The 13,080-nt window shown below is 40.5% G+C and overlaps 1 protein-coding gene across 6 annotated transcripts in view; it reads left to right on the forward strand.

The window, feature by feature from the left end:
- kiz (kizuna centrosomal protein) overlaps window positions 1-13,080 on the forward strand; it is a 203,923-nt gene that overhangs the window by 75,035 nt on the left and 115,808 nt on the right. For all 6 annotated transcript variants that reach the window (XR_013578637.1, XR_013578638.1, XM_078556388.1 and 3 more), the window contains one exon: window positions 891-1,551. Coding sequence is in view for 4 of the 6 variants with exons in the window: in XM_078556388.1 (XP_078412514.1) it covers window positions 891-1,551 (661 nt within the window). In the remaining 2 variants the exon portion in view is untranslated. The remainder of the gene's footprint in view (window positions 1-890; window positions 1,552-13,080) is intronic.

Here is a 13,080-nt window from a genome sequence, read left to right on the forward strand (position 1 = left end):
ATTTGCTAATGCTGGTCTGAGATTTTATATCTATGATTTATTGTGATGATAGATATGAATAATTTGATAATTGACAGTTTGGAAAGATGTCATCATGTTCCCAGTATGGTCACTAATACCGGTGATTATGTTCTGACTATTTATTGGTATATTTTCGTTTCTTTGTGGATAATAAAAAAGATTAGTGTGAGTGTAGACGAGGTAAATGTATGTGCCAGAGCATCAGGGAGTATTAATATGTCTGTGGCTATTTAGTTATATGCCCACCCTACGATTTCCCATTTTAACCCGCACTAATTGACATTTATAAGATTGTAAATGACTCACAAAAGTGGAATCTGCTCTCAGAAAGAGATATAGTTATTAAAGTCTAACTTTAAAGTATCATGTTACAAATAAAGGAAAACTTCACTCTGTTCTATTTTGTCCCACATTTACATAAATGAAATACTCAGCAGCAGGTCATTAAACATAAAATTTATTGCACTTATGAGCAGAGCCTATTTAATTGTCCACGAAAATAATTTGTTGATTTGTTCCCCTTTTTTCTATTGGTTGCTCTATCAAAAGAGTTACATAATTGTAAAGAATTTTAGTGTTCTATGTTATGAAACATTAGCGGATCTGATTGAAAATTGAAATATTTTCGGTTCATATTTATATTTAGAGGCTATTCCAGAATGACGTTGAAAGATCTATTTATTGTGGTACAAAAATACGTTCAAATGGATGTTTTGCATTTGATTTTACCAAATTCTTTTGCTATCGATTGAAGAGAAAATACTTCTCGGAATAATTTTATACATAGTTTGTTTATTGAATGTTCCAAGCATACAAATGAAATCAAATTACATTCCTTGCAAGGTAATGTTTGGTGTGTTCCTTTTCAGGCAAGTAATTCATCAAGACAAAGGGGTACAGATGTCAGAGAAGATCTGTCAAAGACATTAGATACTACTGCCATTTGCATCCTGGGCCAACAAGAATCACGGACCTCAAATAGAACATGTACAAGTCCACAACAAAAACATCAACAGCACATGGAGAGCTTTACATCTTCTCAGCCATACAGGCAGACAGCATCAGTGACAGCAATGCACAGTAATTCTGTGATGGACAACTTGAAGTTGCCCATGTCAAGCAAGGGAAGGCAAGACTTCCACACTGTTTCTGACATAATAGAAAGGAAGACAGGACTCCAAACCAGTGAAGTAATGCCATTCACTCCCATAATCTCTTCAAGAAGTGAAAGACATCACTATGAAGGGATAGAAAGTAATAGGCGCATTAGAGCAAATAGTTCAGCTGGCAGTCAGGAATTACCTGTACCTGTGACTCAGTTAGAGCCCATTAAGGAAGAGCTGACACAAGACACTATGCTGAATGATTTTAAAAGTCGCCTGACAGATGAAGTGAATAGTCACAAAAAGGTTATTGTAAGTGAACATGCACCTGAGTGGTTTCAGAGGCTGCCCATGGATTCATTCCAAGACAGCGTGTGTTCAGGAGGCTTCAACATGAACATAAAGGAAAACACCATTTCTCAATTCGGTAATACTTTGTTATTTTTGGTCAAAGTGGACTGCCGTCTTAAGAATTTCTGTCTTGTGTACATTGTAATTTCTTTAGAATATCACAAAAATACCAGTTTAACCTTATTTGGAATATTGCAGATTTTAATTATTTTAATAGTAAGAATTAATGCAAAATTAGATATCTTGTATCTTGAATGTAGAACTTGTTCTCCAAAGATTAGATTAGGTGTTCCTATTTTCATTACTATGATCTAAAAGGCCTCTGATCTGGCACGATCTTTAAAGGACATGTGTTATGACACAGTAATCTTGTGTGGAATTTAATTCCAACATTTACAACTTTTTCTTAAAACTGTAGTGGCTGATTTGAATGATGACGTGTGGAGATTTTTAATCATCCAATCACCCTGTTATTTTTAGTTGATAAAACTAGTGATAATACTGAGTTACTTCATAAAATTTATGTTAGTAGTGAAGAGCAGTGACAAATGGAGAATAACAGTAGAGAGATCTGGCCCCTGAGCCCAAAGGGTTGTGTTTCTCAATGTGTAAATATGATTATTTTCCATAAGCCACTACTCAAATCCATTTAAACATGCAGCTCCCCTGAGAGTGCATCAAGTTTATCCAGTGACTTAAGGATCCAGGTTTAATCCCTCTCTGCTCTGCTATTTAGAGGAGGATTTTAAATGAGGAGGAAGGCAACAAGGGGCCAGAGTTGGATGAGTGCAGAGACCCTGAAGGTTTACATGAATGTAAGAAGTTACAAAGGTTAAACATTGAAGGAGGTGAATTTTAAAATTGAGGCATTGGTGTTTCCAGAGTTGATGTAGATCATTGAGCACAGGTGTGATGGGCAAACAGGACTTGTTGTTGGCTCAGACATGGGCAGCAGAGTTTTGGATGAGCTTAAGTTTAAGGAGGATGGAACATGGGAGGCCAGCCAAGGGATGAGGGATTGGAGTGAGCAGAGAAGGGTGATTTCTGGAGGGGGAAGTAGGCAGCCTTTGGGACAGAGAAGATATGGGGTCAGAAGGTTAGCTCAGGAATAATTGGGATGCAAGGTTGCAGACAGCCCGGTTCAGCCTGAGGCAGAGGCCAGGTATGGTTTGGAATTGATGAAGAGGGATCAGAGTTTGATGATGAGGGATCATGGTTTAATGATGATGGACCAGAAAAGACAATGGCTTTGGTGTTCACAAGGCTTAATTGGAGGAAATTGTGGCTCATCCGGGATTGGATGTCTTGCAACCAAGGCAGTGGATAGGTTGAGAGATGTAGAGCTGAGTGCTGTCAGTATATATGTGGAACCTGACAGCACAACTTCAGATGCCGCCAAAAGCTGCATGTAATAATTGCAGGGTGGCAAGGATAGATTGTTGATTGAGAGGACGTGTGATCAGAAGCTTAGCTCAGAGTTAAGTAGGATGCCGAGGCTGCAAACAGTCTCATTGCGATACAGTTGAATAGCTTGCAAATAATGCTATTTTGGTGACATATTGCATACCAGCAAGATGTTAATATCTCTATAAGTAATAAGTAAGCAAATTGGCAAATGAAAATTAAGTATGATTTATGGACATGGGCACTTTTAGTTTTGCTGATTGTCCATAATCTGAGGCAGTGAATTGTTTGAGAGTCACTTTTACAAGCATACGATAAAGCACTGGTTCTCAAACTTTTTTGGTTGAAGGACCCCTTTTCAAAACAATTAGTAATCATGGACACCCAATCTGAATTATAATGGTATATAATACTCATAATAGATAAGTGCTGCATGTATAGAGTGCTTTAATAATGCTTTTAAGACAACAGGTAATCACTTAGAGTAGCAATTTGAAGACTATTTCACTAATACAGGCAGTGATGAGACAGACTAGACAAACCAGGAGATAAAGGATCAGTTGGCTCCACTAACATTCTAGTGCATGCCAACTGCACTGTGTTTAATATGGTTAAAGATAACCTGTTAATGGCATATATACCCAATCAGTTCACCGATCACATCCAGTGCAAACAGCTATTGGTCAAATCAGTATTAACAGTAGTTGAACCTCAAAGCAGGTTTCTTTTGGAAAAAACTTTCCATAAATGGATGAGTTTCCTTCCATCCAATTCTATTAGAGTACTCACATGAAAGTGACGTTCTTGGGAATATTTTGTAGACCTATGCAAACCCAGCCCACTTTCTGAGTATGATTTAATCATTCAAGATATTTATATTGTTGCAACATAGTGGCAGTTGAGGTGCCTAGCACCATGAAGAAGGTTGAGTCTTTGGGAACTTCAGGAGTGGACATCTTGTCAGCTACTCTTCTGGGACTAACACTAACTACCGTTTAATATATTGAAATTGGTTGGCTTGCATTTTTTTTCTTCCTTCCCTTTCCCCTCTTCTGTTTCTCCCTCTCCCTCTCTCTCCCTCTCACCTGCTAGATAGACTATTTTTCCGAGCTTCTGGAAAGTCTCTACAGACTCCCAGAGGTCTGTGGACTTGTCTGAGCACCTCTGGTATAGAACAACTGTGGGTGAATTTACAGTGCCTGATTTTTAATTTGTGTTTTTATGATTCACAACATCCTTTTCAGTCATGGTTATGAATGTAAATGACACTTGATTGCAATTGCAGTGATAAGCATGTAACATGACCTGCCAAAGCAAATCTATACATCCGGCCTGGCTATTCCCATGGCTGAACAATTGCGTATTCTTTCCATCAGGTGGCACTGCAGGAAAATTTGTGCTAGAATTAGATAAAATACAAGCAAATGCTTGCACTCTGTGAGACTTATTTGTTGTGCAGCATGTGTCAGTTTTAAAATGGATCGGAATAATATAAGCCCTATGTCATTACTGAAAACCACTCAATGACCGTAGGAAATGAATATCTGTGTTTGAAAGCAATATATATTGAATCCCAAACTTCTTGCCTTTAATGGTCACTTAAGACTTGTGATGCAGTGATTTTGCAGTGAGCTTCAATGTGAATGCCATTCTTTATCTGCTATGTTGTAAGCTAAGTCCCTCCATTGAAACACTGTAGTTATTGCACTCACCCGCTTAAAGCATGTCCTCCTGATTCATGTTAAATGCACCCTTTGACTTGATCCGTCATAACCCTACCCTGCTTCCCTTTTGTTAAAGTAATTACTCTACGTTTGCTTCTCTGACTCTAATTCCTACCCCCTTTCTATCCCTCCTCACCTTCCCGTTACTGTCCTCTCCTTGTCATCTTCTCCTCCTCTTCCTTTTCCCTCCTCTTTATCGTCTCCTATCTCCCATCTGCCTTCTACCCTTTTCCCCCCCGTCTTTTAGGTCTAGCTACCCTTGTCCTCTAATCCCGCTTGAACTGGATATTGCACCTGGCCTTGACTTGGAGAGGCAGCCTAGTAGCATGGAAACCCAGTGAACTGATTGGTATTAGGAGCTTATAGTCGAGACTCAGATCATCGAAGGAGCCAGGCTCCAACTTGTTCTGTTGGGAGGTAGAGACAGAGCAGCAGCAGTGATCCATGCCACAGCCTTTTGGCATAAATAGACAATGACTTGAACGGAGAACCAGAAAGCTGTGCATTTGAGTTTGCCAATAACGCAAAGATTGGGGGCATGGCAAGTTGTGTGGATGGGAACAGAAAGTTACAAAGGGACATTGATGACTAAGTGGGCAAAACTATGCCAGATTGAGTTTAATCTCAGAAAATGCGTGGTCATTGACTTTGGAATTGAGAGAGACAAATTGGAAAATTTTCTAAATAATGACTAGCAGCTGCAATGGAACAAAAGGATTTAGGAGCCTATGTACACAGTCACTTAAAACTAGTGCGCAGGTACAAAAAGCAATCAAAAAACAAAGGAAATAAATACTTTTTTCTTGAGAGTTTGAATATATAAGTGAATAAGCTCTGTTTCATTTGGGCAAACCCCATCTGGAGTACCATTTTGGGCACTGCATTTAGGAAAGTGATTTTAGCCTTGGAGATTCAGCAGAATGCTGCTGGGCCCTGAAGGGTTAAATTATGAAGACAGGTTACATAAACTTAATTTCAATTCCTTTAAGTTTAAATGATTGAGGGGGTCATCCAATATGGTGTTTAAACGTAATAAAAGGATTCGTTAAGGTAGGTGGAGAAACTATTACCTGTGATGGAGGAATCCAGAACAAGGGAACATTATCTAAAAATTAGAGGTAGGCCATTTAGGATTGAATAAGAAAACATTTATTTAACGCACAGGGTAGTGGAAATCTGGAACTTTCGCATACGAACATATGAATTAGGAGCAGGAGGAGGCCATTTAGCTCCTCGTGCCTGCGCCGCCATTTGATATGATCATGGCTGATCTGATTGTGGCCTCAACTCCACTTTCCTGTCTACCCCTTATACCCTTTGACTCCCTTGTCAATCAAGAATCTATCTAACTCAGGCTTACTGCTTATTTTTAAGGATGTCTCCAGTGCCCTCTGGGGAAGAGAATTCCACAGACTAACGACTGTCTGAGAGAAAAAGTTCCTCCTCCTCTCCATCTTAAATAGGAGACCCCTTATTTTTAAACTATTGTCCCTAGTTCTAGTCTCTCCTACAAGGGAAACATCCTTTCAGCAACCATATTGTGAAGTCCCCTCAGGATCTTATACATTTCAATAAGATCACCTCTCATTCTTCTAAACACCAATGGATACAGGCTCAACCTGCCCAATCTTTCCAAATAAGACAATCCCTTTATCCCAGGAATCAGTTGAGTGAACCTTTGAACTGTTTCTAATACAATTACGTCCTTTCTTAAGTAAGGAGACCAAAACTGTACACTATTCCAGATGCGATCTCACCAATGCTCTTTACAATTGTAGTAAAACGTCCCTACATTTATATTCCGTGCTGTTTGCAATAAACAACAACATTCTATTTGTCTTCCTACTCACTTGCTATACCTGCATACTAATTTTTTGTGGTTCATGTACCAGGACACCCAGATCCCTCTGTACCACAGAGTTCTGCAGTCTCTCTCCATTTGAATAATATTCAGCTTTCCTATTCTTCCTGCCAAAGTAGATGACTTCACATTTTCCCATATTATATCCCATCTGCCAATTTCTTGCCCACTCACTTAACCTATTTAAACCCCTTTATGGACTCTTTATGTCCTCCTCACAATTCACTGTCCTATCTACTTTGTGTACTTAACAAATTTAGCAACCATACATTTGGTCCCTGTATCCAACTCATTTAAAAAGATTGTAAATAGATGAGGCCCCTGCAGTGATCCCTGTGGCACTCCACTTGCCAACCCAAAAATGGGTCATCTATCCCTAATGTCTGCTTCCTTTTAGCTAACCAATCCTTTATCCATGTTAACATGATACACCATGTGCTCTTATCTTGTGAAGTGATCTTTTTGAAATCCAAGTACGCCACATCTACAGGTTCCCCTTTATCTGTGTGACTTGTTACCTCCTCAGTGAATTGTAATAACGTGTTCAAACATGATTTCCCTTTCACACAACCATGTTAACTCTGCCTGATTGCATTTCCAAGTGCCCTGCTGTAACCTCCTTAATAATAGATTCTAGTATTTTCCCAATGACAGATGTCAGGCTAACTGGCCTGTAGTTACCTGCTTTCTCTCTCCCTCATTTCTTGAATAGAGGAGTTAAGTTTGCTTTTTTACAATCTGATGGGACCTTTCCAGACTTTTCCAGGGTATTTTGGAAAATTACAACAATGGAACTGTGTCCGCAGCCACTTATTTTAGAACCCTCGGATGAAGTCCATCAGGTCCTGGTGACTTGTCAGCCTTCAGTTCTAATAGTTTTCTCAGTTCTCTTTTGCTTGGTGATTGTAAATGATTTAAGTTCCTCTCTCCCTTCTCTTGATTTACTAATATTTCTGGGATGCTATTTATGTTTTCTACAGTGAAGATGGACACAAAATATATGTTTAATGCTTCCACCATTTCCTTATTTCCCATTATTAATTTCCCAATCCCTCTCTAGAGGACTCACACTCACTTTAGTTACTCTTTTCCTTTTTAAATACTTGCAGAAACTCTTGCTATCTGTTTTTATATTTCCTGCAAGCTTTCTCTCAAACTCTAATTTCCCCCTCTTTATTACTTTTTTTAGACATACTTTGTTGGGTTTTAAATTCTGTCCAATCTTCTGACCTACTACCAATCTTCGCAGAACTGTATGCTTTTTCTTTCAATTTGATACTATCTTTAACTTCCTTAGTTAGCCACAGATGATGCATTTGTCTCCTAGAGTCTTTCTTTCTCACTGGAATGTATCTTTGCTGAGTGTTATGAAATACCTCCATAACTATCTGTCAACTATCTGTCACTGTATCTCTACTGACCTATCCCTTAACCTAATGTCCCTGTTAACTTTAGCCAGCTCCATCTTCATGCTGTTGTAATTGCCTTTATTTCAGTTTAAAACACTAGTCTTAGATCCACTCTTCTCTCCCTCAAACTGAATGCGAAATTCAATCATGTTATGACCACCGCTACTTAGAGACTTGTTCACTATGAGGTCATTAATTAATCCTGCCTCATTGCACATTATCAGGTCTAGAATAGCCTCTCTGGTTAGCTCTAGAAGGTGCCGCTCTAAGAAATTGCCCCCAAAATGCTCAATGAACCCATTCATCTTCCAGGCTCCCTTTGCTGATCTGATTCATCCAATCAATATGCAGATTAAAATCATCCATGATTATTGCAGTACCTTCCTTACAAGCCCCCATTAATTCTTCCTGTATACCCCATCCCACAGCGTCATTGCTGTTAGGAGGCCTATAAACTACTTCCACAATTGACTTCTTCCCATTGCTATTTCTTATATCTACCCAAACTGATTCTTAATCTTTAGAATTAAGGTCATCTCTCACTATTGTATTAATGTCATCCTTAATTAACAGACCAACCCCATCACCTTTTCCTAGCTTCCCGTCATTCCAAAACGTCAAGTACTTTTGAGTATTCAGTTCTCAGCATTGGTCACCTTGCAGTCACATCTGTGTAATGGCTATCAGGTCACACATATTTATTTTTATATTAGCTGACAATTAATCTGTTTTGTTACAAATGCTATGTGCATTCAGATACAGAGCCTTTAGTTCTGTCTTTTTATCATTTTGCAAACTCTGGCCTTATCGGCAGTCGCACTCTTAAGTTTGTGTGCTCTGTCCTTTTCTGCCACACCCTGATTATCATTACCCTTATTGTTGCCTTGGTTTCTTGCCTTGTTCTTTCCCTTTAATTTATCACATCTTTCCTGTCATGATCCCTTGCCCCCGCTAATTAATTTAAAGCCCTCTCTCCCGCCCTAGTTATACGACTCACCATAACACTGGTCCCAACATAGTTCAGGTGAAGACTGTCCCAATGGTACAGTTCCCACTTTCTCCAGAACTGGTGCCAGTGCTGCCATACCAATCTTTATGCCACACATTCAACTCCCTAATCTTATTTACCTTATGCCAGTTAGCTCATGGCTCAGATAATAATCTAAAGATTATTACCCTTGAGGTTTTGTTTTCTAATTTAGCCCCTAGGTGCTCATATTCCTTATACAGAACCTCTTTCCTAGTCCTGTCCATGTCATTGGTACGTGTGTGGAGTACAGCAGCTGGATCCTCCCATCCCACAACCCCACTACAAGTTGCTCTTCAGCCCCGAGCAGATGTCCTGAACCTTGGCACCGGCCAGGCAGCACAGCCTTCTGGACTCTTGCTTTTGGAGCAAGCGAGCGCATTGAACTGTGTCTATCCCCCTGACTGTACTGTCCCCTACCATCACTACCTTCCTATTTACTCCCCCAGCTTGACTGGCCTCCTGTACCATGGTCTGTTCGCTCACCCACCCTGCAGCCCCTGTTTTCATCCATACAAGCTGCAAAAACCTTAAACCCTGTTTGGACAATTGCAAGGGCTGAGGCTCCTCCACTTCCATCCTTTCGATCAACACACTTGCCTCACTCTCAGTCATGCGCTCCTGTCCCTGACCAGTGACCAAATCAGATGACCCTATCCTAAGGAGTGTGACTGCCTTCTGGAACAAAGTGTCCAGGTAACTTGCCTCCTCCCTGATGCATTGCAGTGTCTGTAGCTCAGCCTCCAATTTATTGACCCTCAGCTGAACTCCTCGAGCCGCAGATACTTATTGCAGACCCGTTTGCCATAGATCACACTGGTGTCCACAAGCTCCCACATACTGCAACTTGTCATCTGCCAAACATTGTGTTTTAATTAATTAATGTTTTTCATCAATTTTAATTAATGCATCTAGTCTTGTTTGTGCTTATACTCTTATTATTTCAATAAATGTTCTACTTACCCCGATAGAAATTCCTTAGTTCAGAAAAGATGAACAGGAAATATTCACCGGCCAGTCACCCACCTGCTTCCCTGTCACACCTCGAATTTTGTTTCTGACTGCGGACTGGTTCCTGGTTAGAGGTGGTGGCGGCTCTGCTCTGCTCCTCCGAATTTTCGCTTTCACTGAATTATGGCCCCACTTTGCACTCCGATTTCTTGACTTCTCTCTCTGATTTATGGTCCCGCTGTCTGCTCTGAATTCTTGTTTTGTCTCACTGATTTATGGCCCCACTCATAATCTCACCCAAAAGGCTGGACCAATTGAGATCGCTGGATATTTGTTAGGTACAGATATCTAGGAAAATGGAGATTTGGTGTGTAAATGGACTTGGAGCACAATGATCCGGTAGAATGGAGGAGCAGAGCTGAGTGGCCTACTGCTGTTCCTACATTCCTAAGGGATTAAGACCTGTCAGTACAAAACATTGGGAAGGCTACAGTTGGAGTACTATGTACAGTTTTGGACACCCCTTATGGAAAGAATACTGGGGCCAAGGGAAAGGCGCAACTCAAATGATACCACGATGAAAGGATATTGTTCTAATGAGAGATCTGATGAAGCAGAGAAATATTCAGTGGAGTGCAGAAGGTTAAGGGGGGTCCAATAGAAGTGTTGAAATATTAATTAAATTTAGAAAAATGGAAGGCTTATTTACATTGGTCAGTGAATTGGTAACAAGGGGTCATAAATTTAGAAGCATAAAAGGTAAGGTTAGAAGCAATGTTTTTATGCAAGGGGTTATTAGAATATGGAGTGCATTACCACAAGTGGCTATTGAAGCCGAGTCAGTCATGACGTTTAATCAGAAATTAGATGAACATTTGATGAAGAAAAATATTGATGGATTTGGAGAAAGAGCAGAAAAATAGGGTTAGATACCGTTGATGTGGAACTAGGACAGATAAAGGCATAATGAACATAATAGATCTCTTTTTCTGCTGAAATTTTTATGATTGTACAAGTACAATGAACAAAAGCTAAATTGCCACTGATCTGGAGGCCATTTGACAAGTGACCCCTGTTTGAGTGTTGTTCACTGTGTCTATACAAATGGCAGCTAGTCATGTCAGGGATTTAACTGACCATGTGCATTGTAATTTATCTTAACAGTAGGCAAATATTGTTTTGCCCACATTGAAAATTGGCCTCATTGGATACATTTTCAAGATAAAATATTTTTATACTGGTGAAGGTAAGTGACATAAAAGCTGTGGAACAGACATTTTCTCAGGCACCCAGTGTCAGTCAGATCAAGTATGGCCTAGGTCAGTAATAACACAAGCATCTGTAGAATTATATCTTCTGCTTCTTTGCTCCACCTACAGCTCATAAAAGCAGTGTTAACACTCATGCCAGTGTTAACACTTTTTTCAATTTATCCATCTTTGTGGCCTTTTTGAGTGTGATTACCAAATCGGTGTCAAATATCTGCGTTTGGATTTTTTTTTGCTGTGGATGCATGCTCACAACAAGAAATACTTTGTCACACATAAGACCTTTCCAGATGATAGAGAGAAAATATTTATCCTATAATTCTAGGTAATTCTTTAAGCGATGCCCCAAGAGTAAAAGAGGTTAATCCACTATGCAAATTTTATGTTCTGAAACATTCCTTATTGTTTCAAGATCCACATTGAAACTGTAAATGCTGACCCTCTACAGTTCTGAACATAATTAATAGTCTATCTTTCGTCAGCTACCTTGTTACTTAACCAGGTGGATGAGGAAAGGAAAATAAATTTATAGTTAAGGTAGCTTTGCTGACAGTCATGTTACATCTTTTTACAATGCTGCTGCTCAAGGTGGGAGCAATATAATGTAAATGGGGCAATTCTGTTGTATTTGATGGAATGGAATGGCATCTTAGAAGGTCCTCCAATGGTAAGAACGAATTGGATTCCTCTAGCATTGCGATACACAGTAATATTTGTGGCCTCGGATGGACTGAAGTCAGCATTGTATCTTTTGCATCTTTTGCATTGTTGTCTTGTATGGACCATTGCTAATCATCAAGGAAAATTTCAGGTTGTACCATTAAGATAATATTTCAAGATTTGAACACTTGTTTTGCTGGTGTTGCTGGTGACGTGAAGTTTGCCCCAGTGCATAAGTGGGGAAAATAACAGCGCTGTGGACCAAAAATAAACGCTGCATTTGTTCAAGTAGAAGCTGTTCCAATTCAGCATATGTTGCTGTAAGTTTGTTAGATATTGGGCAGAATCATCCCAGATTTTACGTTTTACTGCTGGCTGCAATGGCGGGTTTTCATGCTGTATCGTCCCATTCCCGGCGCGTCCCACCTCATTAATAATGCATTCCCGGGAAACACATCAGATCACAGGTGGGGCGGCCTCTGATCTGCCTGTCCTGCTGTCACCTCGGGTCTTCATTAATCCAGGTGCCATATTTAAAGGGCACCCCTGCACAGCGCTAGCACTCTCTAAGGGATCGCAAGCTGCTGCAAAGTCATGACTGCCAAAGGGAGGAAACATGTTGTCCCCAAATTTAGCAACGCCTTCCTCGGGGACCTACTGGACACAGTGGAGACCCGCTATGAAGTCCTCTAACCCCGCTCTGGGTAAATACCAGCAAGCAAGGTCACCAATCCAGCACAGTAGGCGGTGGCAGCGGTGGTCAGTGCCATGCCCTGCAAAAGAGGACAGCCACCCAGTGCCGAAAGAGGATGAATGATCTCCTCCATTTTGCCAGGGTAAGTCACTCTTCTCATCGCTCTCAACTCTCACACTTACAAACCCATTACACATCCACAGGGATCTCACTCACTGCCAGTTCAAGGGACATCACCATTCACTCTCTCACACACACACCTTCATCTGCCCTGCGGAATGTGTCCTCATTCTGCCCATGGCACCACTCACCACCCACACATGCCAGGCATCCTTCTCATCTGGCTTGGCAGGCGACCTGTTTACACTCTCTCCATCTGTATTCATGCAGGACGAGCTGACACACAACAAAAGGGAGAGATTGCAGACTGGTGGGGGAATGCCTGATATCAAGGTCTTCACAGATTTTGAAAATGAAGTAATGCAACAGGCTGGCGACAATCTGTACCGGTCCTGTGCTAATGGTGAGGTTGGCGGTGCTCTACCAAGTGAGGATCCAGCAGTACAACATCCATCAGACAACCATGCTGTGAGTCTGTTCCTCTGTT

This window comes from Cetorhinus maximus, chromosome 14, assembly GCF_964194155.1.
Source record: "Cetorhinus maximus chromosome 14, sCetMax3.hap1.1, whole genome shotgun sequence".
Taxonomy (NCBI): domain Eukaryota; kingdom Metazoa; phylum Chordata; class Chondrichthyes; order Lamniformes; family Cetorhinidae; genus Cetorhinus; species Cetorhinus maximus.